The sequence below is a fragment of the Anoplolepis gracilipes genome, chromosome 17 (assembly GCF_047496725.1).
Source record: "Anoplolepis gracilipes chromosome 17, ASM4749672v1, whole genome shotgun sequence".
NCBI lineage: Eukaryota > Metazoa > Arthropoda > Insecta > Hymenoptera > Formicidae > Anoplolepis > Anoplolepis gracilipes.
Window position 1 is genome coordinate 1107620 of NC_132986.1, and position 22280 is coordinate 1129899.

The following is a 22280-nucleotide window of genomic DNA, read 5'->3' on the forward strand; positions in this document are numbered from 1 at the left end:
AATAATTCGCGGTGCATAGCGAAACTCGGAAATGAGATAATCCGACGTTCCAATTCTCTGATTTGCGATAAAGCGATGAATATAAATATCACGTCTATTTTTATTGTCAATGTGGTATATATTATACACACTTCAATATAGAATAAACATTAATTTCGGTCCAGTCTATTATAAATAATAAATGAATGGCAATTTATTTATTTCTAAAAAAATAGAAATCGATTACTTTTTTAAATAAACTTTTTTACAATTTGGAAAGAAAGTTTCAGTTTAATATGATGAAGATATGACAACGAAGCGGAAGCAATAATCGCGAATTAATTACGACTCACCCAGCAAATACGAAAATACGCGACGTTTTTAAAAGAGCGCGCCGAATGCAAAATTTACCGTCCGAGAGGATTCAATATTTATGTGGTCACGATTTTTCACGGTCCTGCACTTATCGGTGGCATTTTTTCGCCTGTAATCTAACTATCACTCAGTGTGTTTTTGCTCACTCGCGCTATTTGCGCACTCGGGCTGACGGTTGATACGGTATGAATATGTAACAGACGAGACCATTCCTGTGCAGATACGCGAGACTGATTACGTACCTATAAGTTCGCATAATTTAACGGCTCCGCGTGAATATTTGTTTGTGTAGATAAATAAAAAAAATGCACGCTTATCAAAACGTGTTAACGATAAGGGCGTTTTCAATTCGCATACGATTAATTCAATTATTAAGAGCTTCGTTTTCGATTAAATATATATATTTTAAGTATTGTCAAGTTTTTATTTTATATTTTACTTGAAAATTTAATTTTTTTCCGAATACTTGTTGTAAATTACAATCAGAATTAACGATACATTTTCAATATAAGAAAAAAAAACAAAAAAAAATTATATTTAATTGTAATCGAACTGATCGAAATAGATAAATCGAATATGCATTACAAATGCATTAATTTTCTACTTTATCAATTCAAATAAACTTTAAATGATATCGTAAAATAATTCACATAACAAGAAAATCGTATAAAAAATATAAATATCAATGTCATATTTATAAAAAAAAATTTATTTACTTTATCTAAATATTTGAATATAAGAAATCGTATAACAAGATAACTATTTATAAAGATATTAATTTTAAAAATAAAAACATTGTGGAAAACTATATGTATGACGATAGTTAAAACAGTGATTAAATTTTTTCTTACAAAAAAGTTGCTCTTAAATTTGATAAAGTAACATATCTATAAATTTTTATGCACTACTTTATAAATTATCTATGTATATTTTTATTGAGAGTTATAGTAAAATCATTGCATATAAAATTCAGAAATAGTTGCTATATTTCTAAATTAATCAATTTATAAAAAACGTTTTTGTTAATTCTTTTCTATTCGATCGCGTCAATTAAGCGTGATTAAATATAAAAGATCGATGTCGCATTGTAATCGCATTCAAATAAGCGAGATAATCGCGCGTTTCCGGAAGGAGGACGCACCTTGACGTGCGTTGCTTCCTCGTCATTATTCTGATAAATCGGTATCGCTTAAAATAAATATCGATGGACGTTGAGCTTCATTATACGTAATTTCCGGTAACGTATTGACTAACGCGAGTTACGATTCCTTTCAGCAGAACTGCGGCAATAATTAACCTTTTCACAGAAGAACCGTCGCGTGCAGAATTACAGAAATTATGAAAAGCCATTTCCTCACACATATAAGACAAAGCTACAAGAAGTATATAGAAACTACATAAAAACTTGAGTCTTAAATTATTAAATTTTTTCTGCTATAAATTGCCACTAATTTACTATAATGTATTGTATCACTTACCAAGCAAATAATACTCGTAACTATTGACAGATGACTTACCTGTAAAAAAATAAAGATAAAACATTAGTAAATATTCACAAGATATATTTTGTGCGTCATATTTAAACAATAGAATATATTGCAAACATTTTATATATGCAAGGTACCTTATTATCTATATATGCGAGATACTTTATTATCTATATATGTATTATTATGGATGTATTATAGCGTAACACAATTACTGTCGATTAATATAAAAGAATCAAATCGAATACTATTCGGTAATTCGAGTTATTTGGAATGATTGTATTCATTTGAAAATCCTAATTTCCTTTCGATTGTTAATTTTAATAAAATAAATAAAAAAGTTATCATACAAATTAACAATATAAACACAAGTAATTGAAACATTAAAATAATTATAATAATATAAATTATTATTATCATTTCGTATTGAAAAATATAATAATAGCATTTACTCAAATTTTGTAAAAAAATCCTTGAAAAAATTCCTGATTTTTCAGATATTTTTGTTCAAAATTTCAAGTAAAAAGAATATTTTCAAGACTTTTTAATACAATTTTCTCTAAAATAAATTTTTTTATTACATGCATTTTCTAATGTTTTTTATTCAAACGAAAAAAAAACACAAAGCCTTTTAAGTTTCAATATTTTAATAGATTTAAAAATGTACTAAAAAAAATGAATAACTTTCAGAAGATAATTTTTCATTTATATAAAATTTTCATTTCTTTATCATTAAAAATTACAGAGTATTTTATATTCAATATTATGTTACAGAAACTCACTAATTATTAAAAATTCTGGCTTTATTTTTAATAAGAGTTTTTCACAAATTAAGCGAATCGTTCTGGTTATTAAATAAAAAAATTTACTCAGGACAAACTGAGATGCAAAGTTCACGCTGTGTCACTTTATCTGCAGACGATTTTTTAAGCATTTTCTGCTCATTTATAAGCGTTTAAGAGTTTCATAATAATTCTACAAAAAGTTTTATGAATATAAATTATTAGAGTAATTAATTAAACAAATTAAATTGCCAAATTAAATGCTGGTCCTATTTCGATTGTTCCATCAGCTTTAAATAAAATTTCGTGTTACTTTTTTGTGTCGTTCTGCAATCATTTATACTTTCTGAACAAAATTCTAGGTATGCGTAAAAATTATTAAAATATTTATTAAATAAATTAAATAGAGAGGCCAGTATAACATGAAATCTCATTCATGTCCAGCGTCTCGGGCGATCTAATTTATATAATTATATTAATATTATAATATAGTACTGTGATAATTTTTACGAATAAAACTTTTCGCAGAATTATAGCGTCTCAATATCATGTTGGGATTTTTTTCCGGGCTATTTTTTAATGGGCGACAGTATTTATTTAATCTTGTCAAAAATTCTACAACTATTAAAAATAAAAATTAAACTTTCAACTTAATTAATGAGTTTCTATCAAGTGAGACGCCAACTTTACACACACAGGTACATTCAAATGAAATTACACGAAATATGCGATAAATACGAAAAAAAAATTAATTCCGCGAATAATACATAATAAATTACCTCATATATAATGAATTATCTGATTGCTTCCCGATGCCAGACCTCTGTTTAATTTCTCCTAATCCTTACATCTTCAAAAACATTCGCAAAACACTCGCGCGACATTTTGCACGATACTCCCGATTTCAACACATATTACATTTATTGATACCCGAAATCTAAGTCGACTATCTTCCCCCTTACGTATACAGAATAATAACAAAATCACTATGTAAAATCAGCGTGTTTTATACATACAAAAAATTCAATGTACACTTTTTATACATCCAAAAATTCGATGTACACTTTTTCGCGGTTTAATAGATATGTATAACGAAACGAACGTCTGTCTTCCAATTCGACACTCAGGATTCATCGCGCGCAATTTCACTCTTCTCCCCCCCCCCCTTTCTCCTTCCCCTCCCGCAATCCGAATCACCGTTTCCGACGAATTCACGATTGTTAGATACGTCCCTTGATACTCGAGGGTATCTATCGACACTCCGGCACTCCTCGAAATGCTAAAGAACTCGCGACGTTCGTCGGTCAGGCAAATGACCGGCGAAATACGCGCGAAAGCAACGGCGTAACATGATGACGCAACGACGCAGGCTCGAAAGATCTCGAAGGCGAAACACCACCGGTTGCGACAAATGCGTGCGAAACAAATCTGTCTCCCGAGAGTTAAGGTTAACTACGAATAGGTGTCCGTAAACCTCGAGCCACTGCCGATATATTTACTCGCGATATTTGCCCAAAATTGACAAGGACGACGCCGCAGGACAACTACGACACGACTCGACTCGACTCGACTCGACTCGGCCCGACTCGGCTCCACTCGGCCCGGCTTAGTTCGGCTCGACTTAGGGCGCTATTACATTTGTACGACAAATTTTTCCAGCGTGTTGATTGGCTGTAAGATAGAAAATTTTTAAAGATCCGAGAGCTTTTCTATCCTCTCGAATAATTCCGCGATGTTTTCCCCCGTAATGCGCTTTGGGCTGCACATCTTAATTCTCTGTATTCTTTGCTCCAAAATAATATAATAGTAATCTTTCTTTAGAGAAAATACACATGTATATATATATATTATATAAGAGTATTATGTTTTACGAAGAAATCTTGCAATTATTCAAATATTTTGATGTACAAACAAATAATTGTTAACAAACAATAGAACAAATATATAATTTTTATAGTTTGCACAGAAAAAGTCATTAATGTCTTTATACATAAATTTATGCACACAATGGAATATATATGTATATTTTTCATGTATATATACAAAATATATAAATGTATTGATATGTACATAAATTCATTTGTAAAGGCATTAATTACGCCTTCTGTACATATGCTCTGTAAATATCTGGTATCTCGAACAATTTAATTGTTTAATTAATATTCTAAATCTTCTTATTTATTTAATTTTATCAAAAACTCGAATTATAAAAAATAAAGCCAAAACTCAACAATTAATAAGTTTCTACAAAGTGAGACGTCAGTTTCCTATACATGGTTAACTCTACAAGATGGAAAGCAAAAAAGAATTTTCAAAAAAATTTTCTAGATATAAATTGCTTAAGACTTCCCTAAATTTTCCAGATACAAAAGAAATTCCTAAATATTCCCGGTTTTCCATATTTTTCCAGACAGTAGACGCCCTGTTAAGTATTAATTATTTTACTTTTTTAATTACTTATAGGCAATATAAATTTATTGTGTATCACAACCTTTGTATACATCAGTGCACTAATGCAGTTGAATCAAATTCACTACAACATTGATCAACGATATGTGATATATTACGTAATATCACACATCCTTTGTTTTCTCGATAGTCAACATATTTTGAAAGTCGAAATTTTTCATTCGTTTTATATTCCTGAAAAAAAAACAGTGAAAAATTAGTTAAACCACGCATAGAAAATAAGACACGTGTCGTATATTGCTGGATGAGAGCGCTGCCACAGTAGCTTTTTTTTTTTTTTTTTTTTTTAACCTATAATAAAACTGACTGATCACCGCTAGTCCAACGATGAAACAAAGTAAACTCGTAACATGTTATTTCCAAACAACGAGTAAAAGAGGCATAAAAGAAGTGTAGTAGTATTAATGAATTTACTTGGCCCGGCCTTGGAATGAAACGGCAATAGCCGTCCTCCTCTCGATGGGCGTTTATTCGCGAGAGTAATTAATGCAAACTGCTATGCGGCGAAACTTTAAATATAAATGCCCGCGCAAACCGCTACCCGCGTTACGTTACGTTACTGCCGGAAGTGGCTTAAAAGCTAATGCTGCCTAAACTCTGCAGACTCTTCGGCTTCTCGCGCACTCTCCCGGGAACGACATTAGAGCTAAATTTTAACCATTTACCGTGAGCTTTTGCTCGTTCGCGCGACAAGTTTGTTTGCGCGTTTTCTTCATGATCTCAGTCAAAGAAGAAGTAGCAATAAAGAATATAGAAGGTATTGAGCAAACTCGATGATATATCTCATTAAAAAGTGAAATTTTCCTCCATCAAATTTAATTAGTTATTTTCTTTACAATATTCTTTGAAAATTTTAAATTATATATATTTTGTCCATAAGTAAATAATGAGATTTATAATTAAGAAAAAAATAAGAAATTTGTAATAAGTTATGATTCAATCAAATAAAAATGTCGCTTTAATATATCATTTTTATTTTATATATTTTACTTTTATTTTTATATTTTCAATAATTTATTTCCGTGTACTCTCAACAATTTTTAATTTATATTTTATGAAAATAAGTTTGCACCTTCTATTTTAAATACAGAGATATTGAAAATTCTTCTCTCGGAGTGAAAGATATATTTCTTCCATATCTTTAAGACCCACATTCGCTAGATTCTCTCGTGCGTTGGTATCTTGTATCAACAAAGATCGTAAGATCATACGCGAAAGGTTCCCTAGACCGTGATAAATCGTCGTCTAAGATGCGCTATATCCAAGATCCTCGCGGCACAGAATCTCTCTCGACTTCGTCCTTTGAGACGAATATGAAACTCGCTGGAACCTCGCGTTCGTCCAAGGAACTTCGCGTTCGCCTAAGCGAATGTCATAAATATTCAAGATTCCGGTAGAGACGAGGACTTCGCGGCAGACAATGAAGCTTCTATCAGAATTCAGAGCGGTATAATATACAACTCGCGCATTGTATATCTTTGGCATTTGGTGCGCTTCTTCTTCTTCTTGCTCTTCCTCTTCTTCTTCTTCTTCTTCTTCTTCTTCTTCTTCTTCTTCTTTTTCTTCTTCTTCTTTGTCGACTTATTCAGTGACAGCCGGAGGAAGAGGAAGACAAAGGTACCGTCTGTCTATTTCCGCAAGGTCACAAGATCGAAGATCGAAGTTCGACCATAAGCAGACGTCCGTCACGCACGATGACGGTGCACGACGACTCTCAATGCGATATCTTCTCGATCAAGAGTATCTTAAGCTACCTGCACATTGATATTTATGAATTTTTTTCTGACATATCTGCCTTCTCTATAATTTTGTGAATAAAAATATTTAATATCCCCTAAACACGATGTAACTAACTCTTCAGCTTCTGATTATTAATATAAATACAATTTTAGAAAATAAAAATACCACTTTCCTTGCTATAGTTTCGAGCTATAATTAATTAAAATCTGTAATGTACATTGTTCGTGTGCACATTATTCTCCAATATGCAGCTAGCGTTAACACGTGGTTCCCTACGATGCGATCTGAACACGCTGGTCGTATGAATCGACGGCTCTTGCCATTATCTCGAGACGAAGATAAAGGCGGAATAATAGCGGCCGCGAATTATAAGAGGCGAAGGAGGAGAATGAAATCCATGGTCCGTAACGTATAACCGACGAGTCCTTCCGTTACTAACTTCCCGATCTCCGCGCGAGGGAAGTGAGGCTCCTCTCGGTCATGCTCAAGGGATCAAAGGAGAGAAGCGGGTTCTCATAATCTTCCTCCGCCGCTTAATAGCCTCGCTCCGAGAGCCCCGTACAATAACCACTATGCCACTCTCGCCGACTATGCACTAACGCAGTCGAGTGCACTTGCTCAAAGAAAAGTATCTCCTTATTACTGCCAACGATGAACACTTATTGTTAGAGACAGTTTCGACAGTAACGGATTTGTAGAGACAAAGTTACCGCTCGCTATTATTCGAAACGCTTGATTGATAATATTTCTCAAGTCTGGCGGATATACAAAGGTCCTTTACAGGATCTATCTCTCCACGTGCTATTTTAAGTAAAGTTCAAAGTAGTTGGACGACAGAATTTATCGCGGTGTTATTCGCGCTTCATCGAGATCATATTTCACTCTTCATTTCTCTTTCCTTTTTCTCTCTCTCTCTCTCCCCCCCCCCTTCCCACCCTCTCTTCCTCGCTATCCTTCTTGTTGTCTCGAAAGCATAGTTATCTAAACGTGCAAGCTACTGCCCCCCGGGAACGAGACAGACTAGTAGATTATCCGGTCGATTGAGGCGGCGAGTAGTTGGTAACTCACCAACTTGCGAGCCACGAGGATGCTCTTCGTAAGACTCTCTTCGCCGTCGGCGAGAAAGGTCCTTTCGGAGCGGATTCACCGCCTCCTAATCTGCAAATAACTCCGCCGGCTGTCTCTCTACCACGTGACATTAACTGTCCTTAATTACAATTATGTCGCGAAATTCCCAAAGCGCGAAACTTCAAATCCTGATGAGACGACGTCGATATCTCTTGCTACATTATGCTTACATATGCATAGATAGTTATACAACGGGAATATTTTCCTCGCATTTTCGTATCCAATCACACGCTTTTGCATTTTAAAATACGAAAAGAAAAACTTTGAAATTATTGGCATAAAATGTATTAAATTTGAAAGAAGAATATTAATGTGGAAAAAATGATCAAAACATAGAAAAATGTATTAATTTTTTTCCTTTTTCAAGTATTTTTAACGTAACTCGGTGACAAACAAAAAAAAAAACACAAAACTTCATATACATGTATATGATAAATTAATAAATTATATTTATTTGTAATTATAATTATTTTTTTACAAAAAGAATTACGTTCCAAAATTTAAAAAAATATATATGTAATATAAAATATTTAATAAGATATTTTTTAAAAGTTTTCGACAAATAGAGTGATATAAAAATCAAAGGCACACTACCGTGAACAAGCTGTGACACAAGGGTGTATTATAGATAAGATCATTTAACAATTCTACTGGATAAAGTTAAACTAGTTTCGTAACTGTCGAATCGCGTGCAAACTTGCGAGGCCGGCATGAAAACCAAACGAGAGAATACCGAAGAGGATGCATGGAGAGTAACCTGCGCTATCCGATTATGCGATTATTCCTGTTCGGGTTTTCGAGTATGCCAGAATCAGAAGCCGCGATATCCAATATCCCGAAAGGGCGAAACTATTTCCTGCGAAAAGCGTTTCATCGCTAGTGCATTCACAAAGGATGCATTCTTTCGCTTCCGTTTATTTCGATTTGCCGAAAGCGGTTTGAACCCAAACTCAAAAATAATCTATTCGCGGGAATTTATTTGCTTCAAATAATTATTTTGATCAAATAAAATTGAAAGAAATTATTTGATCGAATAAAAAATTCAAGAGACAATGAGAATTTTTCGAAAAATGTTTGACATTTTACTGAATGCACGCGATGCAATTTAATGAATGTGAAAATATAAGGGATATAGTTGCGTTCTGAAACACGATTAATTCGAATACAATAATTTGTTGCGAATTATCGCAACGATATATCTGTTTCAGCGAGATTCTCGAAATCTGATCTACGTTGCTTCCAAAATGAATGGCGGCGCGAACGTAGCGAGCTGCAAAGAAGGGAATGATTTATGCGAGCTCAAGCACGTTCGCGAGCAGCAGCTTTTCTTTTTCTTTAGCTATTTCTGCAAATCCCGTGATATATATTTCGATTAAGAGATAAATGGGAAATAATAATGACCAGTATCTATCGTCTATACTGCAAGAGAGAAAAGCAATGTCAGACGAATGTCTCTCTGTGAAAATCGATGTAGGGAAATACAAAAAGGCTATCGCGGACTGTCTGACATAGCAGAAAACCTTCCACCAATCGCGAATCTTTTAGCGTGAAAAGCATACCACATTTTGGGCAATAAATATCTCCTTTCGAAGTCGTCGCTTCGAAATTGATATTGAACGACAATGAATCTATTTCGATAATGGCAATAAAATCAATATCAGTTCATTTATACATTATTTAATAGTGTTTATTTAATCAATATTTATTTGCCTTATTAATTATTCTTTGCTAATCTTTTTCTTACTTTTAAGAAATATTTTATAATTTATCTCTTTATATATAATTTTTTCAATTTTAAGTCAACTATATTTTTATTTTTTTAATTTATTAGTTTTTAGAGACGCAAAAACATTTTATTAATTTGTTTCTCAAATATTAACGATATCAAATTTCAGATGTGTCTCTTGATAAAATTGACATTCTAATAAATGACATTAATTTAAATTGAATCACGGGTTTCTCGATAAATTCAAAATATATACTTTTATATCTAATTTTTAAAATTACTTATCTTCAGAGTAATAAGATAATAACATAATAAATATTAACATAAATATTAATTTTCTATATTATAATAATAAAGCACAAATATTTATTATTCTAACTTGTAAAAGCAAGCACAATTATTACTAGTGACCTTATGTAGCATTCATAATAAATGTCAAGGAAAACATTAGTGACATTGCACAAAATATGTCTCTCTCTCTCTCTCTCTCTCTCTCTCTCTCTCTCTCTCTCTCTCTCTCTTTATTTTTCATGTATGCATTTTTAACCAGTGCACTGACCTGCGATGCACTCGTGGATGCACGTATGAACAAACGACTATAATACGAGCGTGTTACGTTATATTTATTTCAACGTCATGCAGTATCCTCTCTACATAAAACGCGTTAAGTTTTCATAGTTTTACCATGAAAAGCACGATGGTGTCGAAATATTTGCAGTTCGCAAGTAGCACGCGTGGCTGATTTCCACAGAAAGTCAAACAGCTCGAATCCGAATCTACCGGACGTTGATATTCACAGCGTTATTCTAGATTTGCTCACACATACACATCAAAGGTACAAAGGAAGCTCGTCACATCTCTCACATCTTGATGAGATCGATAATACATTACACGTTGAATAATCCCTTTTGTCTCTTTCGGCTAATAGAATGCTTTCTAAATGAATATTTATAACTCGATATAATCTCTTCAAATAGATTTATCTGATTATTTAATATAATATATATATATATCATAACAATCTCTGAAAAAGAATAGTAAATATAAACTTTTTATAATTAATTCAAGCTAGAAACTATATTAATAATTTTTGTTGAAAATAAATTATTTCCTGAATATTTTTTTAAGTATCGTGCTTTCTAAATTTTTGAAAATTACTATTTTACGTAATATATATATATATATATATTTGTTAAAAAATGTATTAATAATTTTTATATATTTTTTGATAATATTTTAACAAAATCACCCATTTATCTACTTAATATTAAACTATATATTATTTAACTAACAATAAATAAGAAGAAATCCAGAAAAATGATTTAATTATTTGATTTGAGTAATGTAGTTGAATAATCAATTTTAAACCTTCCCCAAAGAACGGCAGAAAGAGTGACATTCTTGCGAACATGGAAATGCGACTAAGAACGAAATACGATGCGGTAGTGGCATCGTTCTCGACGTCGACGTCGCCGCAAGAGTCTGGGTGCGCGAATAGCTAGGTGTCGAGTTCGAGGATCCTGCGGCCTTCACGGAATGGAATGCTTTGCATAATGGTGACTCCGCAGACGGCATTGCGCGCGCGGAAAGCGAACTCCCGAATTCCTCGCGGCTTGGACGCAGTCCAGGACACGAGGCGCGTCTACGTCCCTGCTCCCGTCATAGTTCCATCCTTAATGGAGATGTCATCTCTGTCGCGAACAAAATTCCATTCCCGATTATGCGCCAAGTATATCGCGAAATAGCACGATCATATGAAATATTCAAGAAAAACTAAAAGATATATACTTTTAAATTTTAAACGGACACTTTCTTAAGAAATAGCAAAAAGATTATTTTAAATAATAAAGTATGGAAATATTTGCGCTGCGCGTACGCGCATTCGCGAAATAAAATTTAAATATCACCAAACTTAATTTAATTTTAAGTAGATTTTATTTCAACCAACTTGTAATTTATGGCCTAGTTAATAAAATACTTAATTAAAATTAATTATAAATTAAAAACTGTAGAAAGAGATAGTGTTTAATCAGATCCTCGATAAGATCTCGAAATTTATACTTGATATTTCACCTATGATTGACACTTTTACAGCTTATATTACATATCTATAATATATATAGAGAAAGAGAGAACTATTAGAGAGTAAGCTCGTAACATCCGTCTCAACGATTTAATCTCGTCTTCATGTCTAACGCAACCTATTGAGCGAATTACCCTATATCGAGCGAGTATTAAGCTACCTGATCTAACAGGTTGAGATAGAGAAACAGAGATAGAGAGAGAGGGAGAGAGAGGGAGAATGTTCTTATTGGTATGCCAGATCTCAACTGATCTCATGCTGTCTCTCTAACAGCGTGGTGTACTCAGGTGGTGCCTGCTTATGTCTATGCAAACGTTTCAGCGAGCAGAATACCTACAATAAAGCCAACAATACGGTCGCTTTGCGGCACAGCACGCCTGGACTGTTCGAAATAGACAGGCCTTAATAATAGCACGCATCGTGAAGAGGGAATCAACCGCCGCTGGATGGAGAAGTTTAAAATACGTCAGACTCTTCGGCATCATTAAATCCCTTTGTAGCAACATTGAGATGTCAGAGAGAAGTTATTAAATCGATTACCTCTAGATTAGAGTTAGTTAATGTTCGAGTGCAACGATAAGTTAATAAATTTAAAGACTTCTCTTTGCTTTATTTTTTTTTACTAAAAATCAAGAGAATTTCTCACAAACGTCGAGAGCGTAAAACCTTTCCGTTAAAAAATAGAGTTTGTTTTTCTCCGCAAATTATCCGTAAAAAAACGTTGATAGAAAAAAAAAACAAAAATTTCATATACAATGACCCAATAAATCGAGTCAATGCAAAAAGTCAAATCGCAAAAATAAATCCGCAGCGTGATTTCCGGAATATCGTGAAAAGAGCAGCGCGGTGAATTTCCTCGAATTAATGCAAAAACGAATATGCACGCTATCGAAAAGTAACCAACTTTAATCGATCGATTTTTTTGCGTATTGTGTTTTCTTCTTCCTCCGATTCGATGCAAATCAGCCTTCTCAGCGACAAACTGACTAATTTAAACGATGGCGTAGTCGTTGCAACACGTTGGCGTTGAACGAACGGCGACTTTAAGTAGGTAGAGGCTGTTACTTGGCACACAAGGTCGTGCAAATCGTTTCGCGGAACGACTTAAAGGTTCTTTAAACTTCCGACTCTTACGGTCGGCGACGGTACATACGTGACCGGCACATTTAATTCCGTCGTTTCACCCTTTTCTCATATCGTCCGTCCGCTGCTGAATATCGCAAGTGAGATAGATATATCGCAAGTCGGATATGTCGCGCGACGACGTCAGTTCGCTTTCAACGCTACGCGATACGAGTTTTATAACCCCAAGCTGCCGTAGGCTATAAAATTGCCCGCAATTTCACCGTGCATTGTCTACGTGATGTTTACACGACGCTTTTCTCGCGTAGACTGCAAAGTAGCTATACGGTATAAGAAGAGTAAACCGACCGTTGCATCGAGATGCAATTTTTTTTTCTCCCTCATTAAATATCAAAAATATTCAATATTTGATACTTTAAAGCTTCATAGGATAAAAAAGCACACACACACACACACACACACACAAAAGAACGCACAATTGTCGATACAACCCGCATTAATAGCGCAGAGAGAGGATCAAACGCGATATTAAAGAAAGGATCGGATGCATCGAGATTGACAACACCACGCTTTTAATCCGTTCGTTAACGTAATTCGCATACTTCTCGTTTGCACGGATCGCGCGCACGTGCGGTGATTAGCGTGATTAAAGGGGAAAACGCTACGCGCTGGTGATGCGAAACGTGCACGCCAAAGGAAAGCTTAAAATCGTCGTAATTGCAAAAAATGCCGTCATTGCAAATGCGGGCTTTGTATTATGAAACCGTTGTGAATATTCTCCTTTAATTTATCGAATATTGCTTGACTCTGTTTCTAACTGTATCCAGCAAATTTACCTTTACTTGTTCCTGTAATATATGTATGTACGTATATATTACAGGCGCAAGTTTGTAAATGTATATGAAATATACAAAAAGTATTATAATTTATTTTTCAATATTTCTGTGGCAACATTAAAAAAAAAAAACTGCTCGTGTATATAAATTCAAATAAATTACAAATTTTCATTTTTCTAATGTCAAGTTAAAATAATTAAAAATATTGAATGTCAATTTTACTACTCGTATCTAATGTACCTACTATGCAAAAAGACATAAAAAAAATTAATAATTCATAATTTATTATAACATAATAAAAATGTGTGTTGTATTGTATGTTCTTTATATATTTCTCATATATATACAATAATATATTCTTGTACTTTTACTTGTGCTTATTTATTGCAGGTCGAAAATATGAACGAAAATATCTACGCAATTTTGCTCAATATAGGAACTGCTTCCTATATGTGTATACTAAAATGAAATCTTTACGTTACGCACACATGTTCTGGCTCGTTTAATCGCTTTTTATACGGTATCTATTTTCGTGCAGTCCACAATGACACGATCTTCTGGGAATATAGAACGCGAGATCGAGAAGCGCGACGATAATTACAGCGCGATTACAGCTCTGCCTGGATATGCTGTAAAGTTATTTTCACGCGCGTGCAAATGTGTCTCGCAGGAGATGCGAATACGTCCACGACGGATAAAACGCGGATCGTTTGCTCGAATAACACGTGCGCCGAATAAACAGATCCCGCAGTCCTCTGGGTGCCACTGCAACGCGCGATGCATAGAGGTGCACTCTTGCATACCGTTCTTGTTAAAATAAATGTTGCATAGAATGTAAATTTAGTATGCGCGATCGTTGATTGATCGAAAAATTTTCGCAATTTTCAGAAATAAAATCTGTTAGATATAATTAATCGATTAGGAATTTATTTCTTCCATGATATTTTATATTCATCCAGTATATTTTCTAATATGTAAACGCTTAATTGGTAAAGCATAAAATTTCTTAAAAATTAAACAGCATTTCAAAATGGAAGAGAAAAATAGAACGAAAACAAGAGGAATAAAAGTGATATGACAGAGCGTCAAGGATCAAGGATTAGTAAATTGATCAATGTCACGTGACAACATATCGTAAATATGTCATCTCGAAAATTTCGCGTAGTACAAATAAAGCTTAAAATTCGTAATCCGTGACGCGTAACAATCAAACGGGGATTTATCTTCGATCCTTCGTTCTCCGAGAGAGTGAGACGAAAGAGAAAAAAAAAAAAAAAAAAAAAAAAAAAAAAAAAACAGCAAAAACGAGGCGCGCAGGCGAGCCACGTGTAGAGCTGATAGCTGATAACCGAAAGAGGAAACCGGGGAGCGTTCATCGTGTAGCAGAAAGACGAAGAAAGAAAGAAAAGGAGAGAAGAGTTCACTCTGTCGGACTCTGGTGATTTCGGAGCAGTAAATCTCACGCGCAAGACACCGGGTGTACTCGCTCGCGCATTTATTACGCGCAACAGCAACAATGTAAAGTAATTAGGGACATTATGCATACGCAACACGTACGAGTTATCTCGCGGGCCGAGCGTGAGCGTGATGCGGCGAGATAAGGAAAGAGAGCGAAAGAGAAAATGGAAAAAAGAAAGAGAAATAGAAGAGGACGAGGAAAGGACTTATCGGACGGCTTCCTATCGCGAACGATATATTTTCTAGATCGACTATCGGACCGACCCGCGTGCACTTCTCCTCAATGTAAGTTTACCGAGCTACCATACGAGCCAACTTCACTAACGACCGTGATCAAAGCGCTTTCTCCTCCACGGCATGCTGGTATACTTCAGCGAGTGTACTCGCAATAGACTTCGACTGCGCGATCGCTGGCAAAAGAACCTCGTCGAAGTAGGAGTGGAGGAGCAGGTGGGAGGCGAGAGATTTATGCCCTTCCGAGAGAATTCCGTTAATAATAGACGAATAGGCGGACGATTCGTTATGGTACGGTGGTGCTCGATGGGTCCCTCAAGACCTCGTATAACAATTTGCGAAACTTGATAAATGCAGAATGTGTTAAGAATAGACGAATTGCGGAACGTAATTGAAAGATAGAGCGTAATACACACACACACACACACACACACAGTGTAATGCAAAGTAGTAATAATAAATGAGAAGATAGAGCGATATAGTTTAATTCCAAGTAATAAATGGCCGATCGCTCGTACGGTGATTAGAGATAATCTCGATCTCCTTCTCTTTCTCTCTCGTTTTCTCAGAGAGCCGTCGAGATTGTGTGGATTTAAGTCTGTTACGCAATCGGCACAGGATATACGTGAAGACAGCACGATTAATCTCTCGCTACCATTACGCAGCTCATTATTATCATTATTACGGTTATTACACCTCTTCCTCCTTCGCCCCTTGAATCAATACAAATTTGCATTCGATGTTGTACCCGCGAGATATAACGGGTACGGAGATGCGCGTTTACAACACGATGGATTTCATAAGTAATGATAATAATTCAATCGCCGAGTTTTTTCGATGCGGTCAATCCTTTCGTAAATTACGGTGCATCGTCGCATACAAGGTATTCTAGAAATCACACACTTGGCTCGAATCAAGCAATTTAAACACAAAATAGCTATAATATTAAATTAAAACGCAAAGGTCAATAAGAAGAACCTTTCGGGGAAAAAAAAGTCACTAAAAAGTAATAAAAGAAATCATCCTTTGATGCAATTTTTTTCTATTTTAGTGAATGTATTTTTAATGGTGGCCAATTTAGCCCGTTGTAAAAAATTACATCATTATTATTATTTATTATCAACCAATCAATTATTAACCATTATCTTCAAAAATTATTTTGCGATGGTATTTTTTTACCAACGAAGCTTTTCTCGCCAGGAAAAAAGACCAATTTCAATTTTGAATAATCCAACGCGCCACTTTCGGGACACCCTGTAGAACGCATCGGCGATCGTTCGACGTCGCCATCCACTTACATTAACGGTACAGCACGCGGCAGAAAACAACGTACAATTACAAGCCATCGTTCGGTTGCCCTAACCGCTGCTTTCGCGCCCACGCTCTTACCACCGTCTCGACTTAACGACGTTCATTCTCTGCCTGTTATATCGGCCGAAAAAGTATAAAAAACTACATCGAAGACGACAATGCCACGTTCGTTACGGGGCACGTTAAAAAGAAAAGGAAAAAAAAAAAAAAATTAGCCGACCGCAATTATCGTTCCGTTGCTAAATGCCGTTGGAACCGTTGCAACACCGGCGTCCCGTAAGAATGCATCGACTCGAGCCAGTTAGATGACCGTATATTGACTGGTAGTTAATTATGTGGGTTAATTATCACGTAGCGTTTTACGGTAAAAAATTATTCTTTATTCCTTTAATATAAAAATATCAGTGTTATTGTTATATTTAGATTTATTTATTTAATTTAATATGTATTTTATTCCTTTTCTATTTTCCTATTTTTAATCCTTAAATTTCTAATAAATTTGGAAGATTTTTGACTCGCTAATACAATATGATATAAGCATCTTTACAACTTTCTAGATATATATTATTATAGAAATAACGCACGCGCGTATATCCGAAAAACTTTAATATCGCTGTAATTTTACGATATAAAATTGATGTCGTAAATTATTGTATATCGCGTAATATAAGTGGAAAAATATTTTTCAACAGACTTGCACTTGTACACATAATGCATAAAACTTTCTTCTCAGAGCTATGCTTAGGTACGGGAGCACAATCTGGAGCCGGGATACAATATGCTACCAACATCTTTATTCGCGAGTAGATATGTTACTCTCCAAGTAACCGTACGTGTAGCCAGGGGCTCTAATATCGTGTCTTTAACGACACTATCAATTCCCCGTGGCATATTCACGCCTGGCAACCGGATGCTGCAACCTGAGAACGGGGATATGGGAAAAGACTGCGTATTCGCGCGATACCGAAACGGCGGAAAGCGCTCGTCACATGACTCACCATCCACCCGACATTCCCCGACGGTCTGTATAAGAAACGCACGCGCGCGCCGCCCTTTTGATACGTAATGTAATAAGTATGTGACTCTCGTGCGTTGTAACAGTCTGCAAAGCATACTTTGCGCGTGCAAGGCAACGCAAGCTGTTCCTATAATACCATAAAAAGCTCCCACCTCTCTCTTTCTCTCTCTCATGCTCTTTACTGCATGAGCGAGATACCGTGCCAGCTAGCTTGGTTCCGCCGCACACACGAAGCTTGGTATTCTGAATCGGTGTACACGCACATACACCCATACACACATACACATACACATACACACACACACTGTCTGTGCACGATGACATTGTCGAGTTATGCCACTCTCGCCGGTAATGATGTCCTTCTCTTTTGTACGGAATTTCTCTACAAATTTCGCGCGAACGTTATTTGCATACACATTTCGCATTATTCCGTATAATTCTATCTTCTTTATAATTTTTTATTATATGAAGTTTCTACCGTTTTTTAGTTTTATCTGCTTTTAGTTGTCGCTCTTTCAATCCATTCTATTTTATTTAATCTCATTCGCGCGGTTACAGTATTTTTTTCCATTTTATTCAATTATTCTAGCAATTATTTTCTCGTATTTAGATCGCCTAATATTTTCAATCTATATTTCTGAAATAAAAAACATCGTAAATAAAATATTATCAATTCAATATACGTGTATTTATATTACCACAAATGAAAAAAAAAACTGTATAGATTGCAGAACAAAATAAAAAACTAATTAAAGTTTCTAAACAGGAATAGATAAAATTTAAATTCTAGTAAATATCGATGCAAGATTATTTTTTTATCTAGTTCTATTTACTATATGTAGATATTTGAATTTTTTAAACTAATAACTGTTTTAAATAAGCATCGAAAATGTGATGCATTATTTTAATGCATAAAAGAATTTATTCAGGTTAATATATACTTGCGCGTCTCTACTCTTTAAATATCAAATCTGTAAACATTATTAATCGCATACCCGATATATACATACATATATCCCGTGCGAATTCTCGCTCAATTATTCGCATCCAGAGCGCACGTCAAGAGCGCATCTGGTTTTCATCCCGACGTTGATTGCAACAGAAGAGTGAGTAGAAAAGGTAGGTAGGTAGATAGATAGGTAGGTAGGTAGGTATGTAGGTAGGTAGGTAGGTAGGTAGGTAGGTAGGTAGAACGTCGCGTTCGTTGTGTGTTGTTTAATGGGCAAAGTAGTATATTTCCTCCCTGGCGCGTCGACCGACGTTGCATCTCCGCGCGTGAACGCAGCGGAACAAACGCGACATCGGCTGCACCGCGTTGCAACCGGAACGAGCGTTCACGATTTCAGACTCTCTCTTTCTCTCTTTTCTCTCGCGAGGTAGCTTTATGCATGACACTATGGAGGATACAGTCATATGCTGGGACGTGACACAACGCGGCCGACAAATATAAAGCCTATTTTGCACTCTTGACGATGATTTCTAAATAATAAAATTCAAAAATCTAATGAGATATTATGAATGTAAAAAAGGGACAAAGTAAATGATTTTGATAAAAATAAAATTCTCATCTAATTAAATTAAATTCGGAAAAAATTTATCGTTTTGGATATATAACAGAATATACGAATCAATTTCTTCTTTAATGAAATACGTTTGGATGATTCATCGAGAACGCAATAGATTCACGTGGATTCGTTTTAATTCTCTCGCCTCTATTCCGTCTTATAAGACAGAATTTTATAAGATCGGCGTACGATGAGAAATACGATACTATGCCTATATCCGAAGAGTAAGAAAAAAGAGAGAGAGAGAGAGAGAGAGAGAGAGAGAGAGAGAACAGAGAAAGATAAAGAAAGATTGAAACCAGATCGTTCAGAATTTCTAATGAGTAAACCGCAAGCTATGAATGAAATCAAGAATTCGAGCAAATGTAACATTGAATTGTTGCATAAATTTATGTTAATATAGTAACAATATACAACTATGTTATATTACATACAACAGGCAGGCTAATTATTACGTTAGGAGGAACCCAGGGAAATGGAGAACTTTCTCTCATGTTTCTCCGAATTTCACGAAATAGAGATGGATTAATAGCTTCATAGATAATTAAATCATTATTGCATAGAATATAATCTCAGTCTTTGAAATTAATTGCGAGAGATAAACAGAACGAGAGAGAGAGAGAGAGAAAATTTGTCAGATAAAGAATTACATAAAGCTTTCATGTTATTGTGTACATAAATTGATTCGTAATATAAATATTTAATATAAACTTTCGTATAAAATTATATTTGAATGGTACACATAAAATATTATTACTTTAGATATAAGATCAACAAATAAATGCAATAAAAATATAAATATAATATTAAAGAATAATATAGTGAAATAGTAAAATGTGTATATGTGAGAAAGAGAGAGAAAAAAAGAGAAGAAAGAAGAAAAATTATTTTGTTTAATAGCTAACCATACATAACGCATAAACTCAATTTTTTACATAACATAAAAGGAATTTCTCATGATCAAATGTGACTTGAGTACTTGGACTTCAAAAGTGATATTTGCAGCAGCGGTAAGAGAGAAGGGAAAAAGGAGAGAGGCAAAGGAGAGAGAGAAAGAGAAATAGAGAGAGAGTTTGTTAAACTTCGCAGTTTCGTAATGAAGCCTCCGAGCAAGATGATTCATTCCCTCGATCTTGGCAGCGTAATTAATCGGTTCACTGCGGCAAAGTCAATCAACTGCAGTCGGCGAAGATAATTAACGACCGCGGAATCGATCCTCGAGATCAAAGGGAGAGGGCTCGCGAAGACTCCATCAAACGAATAATAATAATATTATACCTAAACGCGCCTCTCGTGACGTCGGCTTATCATAAAGTCACGTCAGTCTATCATAAGATCGATTATTTCACTTTCACCAGTTTTTTCCTTCATTTCAATAACGATATATCGGATCTGTATATAGAGAATTTGAAAAATGATTAAGAAATGACAAATTAAATAAATTTCTGCAGAACGTTAATAACTTTTTTTTTATCCAGTACAGGACAAAATAAAAGTTTACCACTCCTATTATTTCTTCGAAAAAAAATTATTTTCCAGAAGTAAATATATATTTGAATTTTTAAAAAATTTCATTTTATACACATATTCTCTTTCTTTTTTTTATTCAATAATAAAATTTATATAATAGTTGTGTGAATAAATATTTTCTAAATATACACATAATCGATAAAGGAAAAGAGGGAGATAATAGTAAACTTATTATAGCATTTATTATAACATCAATAATTAATTTTCTTCTTTCACTTAATTCAATTTCATAAATTTTATTAAAACTGTCTTATAATTGTTATGAATATCAATAATATTTTTAGCAAATCTTTTCTTTAAAGAATTTTTGCTATGCCTTTTAATTATGATTTGTCAAGTATAAATGATGTAACGCGATGTACATTTATTATCAAGAGTTGTGAAATCGCAATCTATCGAACTAATATTTCGATGTAGGACACATCGAAGACATAACAATTCAATTACGTGATTGAATCGGTTACGAATATAGAATGGAATAACGGCTGACCAGTATGTAACGCCTTCGAAAATAAAAACCGGTGCGCGCTAATGCACAAATTAATTCAATGATGACCGCTCTAATTACCAACACTCGCCGGCGTTTTAACTCTTAATACGGAAATTACGTTGTTAGAGTGCAACAACGGTAAAAATACCGTACTAGCTGCGAGAAACGGTGAAAATCTAATATGAAAAAACGTGCGGGTTATACACATTTTTATACTTATTATAACATTTTAATATTTTATTTTGTTGAAACATTATAATATATAAAAAAATGTGAATTATTCTGCGTAATTAATATATTTTATATTTGTAAACTCTAATTTGTATATATAATTGTGAAATATTTCATTATAAAATATTACATACATAATGTGTAATATATAATATGTAACATGTCCAAGAAATGTTGTAAAATATAATCAATGTAATTTCCTGAGAAAGAATACTCTTTTTTCATCATTCTTATGCATCTCATGAATCAAGTGAAGAAGAAAAAAAAGCTTTAAATGCGCCGCTTAGCGCAGTCAAGACCTTCTGTCCTCGATTACGCGGGCTCGCGACGACATAATTGGATTCGCAGGCGTTTAACGAGCCGCGCGTGGACCTCGTCAGATCCGTTAGGATGCACGTTACGGCTCTGTTTAATGCCGCTGCACCGTCACCGTGCGATCTGCACGCGTGCCATCGGCGAGTGCATAGCGGCGTCGGCCGCTGTTACGTGGCCCGTTTACACGTGTCACTCGTATCGCATCACACGTCATTACCTTTCCAACCTGCAGCGCGTCGCGCCACTTCGTTATCTACGGTTCAACAAACTTCAAATCGTCGCACCTACCCGGCTATAATGGCTTTCGTCGCAACCATTAAAATCTGCAACCTGCAACGACCTTTATGATTATCGGAGTCCTTTATCCCTTCCTTTTTTTATCACACTATGTGTTTGAATCTATATAAATTGTAAATGTTTTTTTTTTTTCGATATCCAAT

General features: G+C 34.6%; 2 protein-coding genes across 6 annotated transcripts in view; both read right to left on the reverse strand.

Annotated features, from left to right (window-relative positions):
* The window catches only part of Twin (CCR4-NOT transcription complex subunit 6-like twin), a 272484-nt gene that overhangs the window by 195571 nt on the left and 54633 nt on the right, over positions 1-22280 (reverse strand). The window lies entirely within an intron of this gene.
* LOC140675391 (CCR4-NOT transcription complex subunit 6-like) overlaps positions 1-22280 on the reverse strand; it is a 431843-nt gene that overhangs the window by 125249 nt on the left and 284314 nt on the right. Inside the window, exon 7 of one of the 5 annotated variants that reach the window (XM_072909828.1) lies at positions 1234-1871. The exons of the other annotated variants lie outside the window; for them this stretch is intronic. Coding sequence (XP_072765929.1) covers positions 1767-1871 — 105 coding nt within the window. The 3' untranslated portion in view covers positions 1234-1766. Of the gene's footprint in view, positions 1-1233; positions 1872-22280 lie in introns of those variants that run through there. 5 annotated transcript variants of the gene reach the window in all.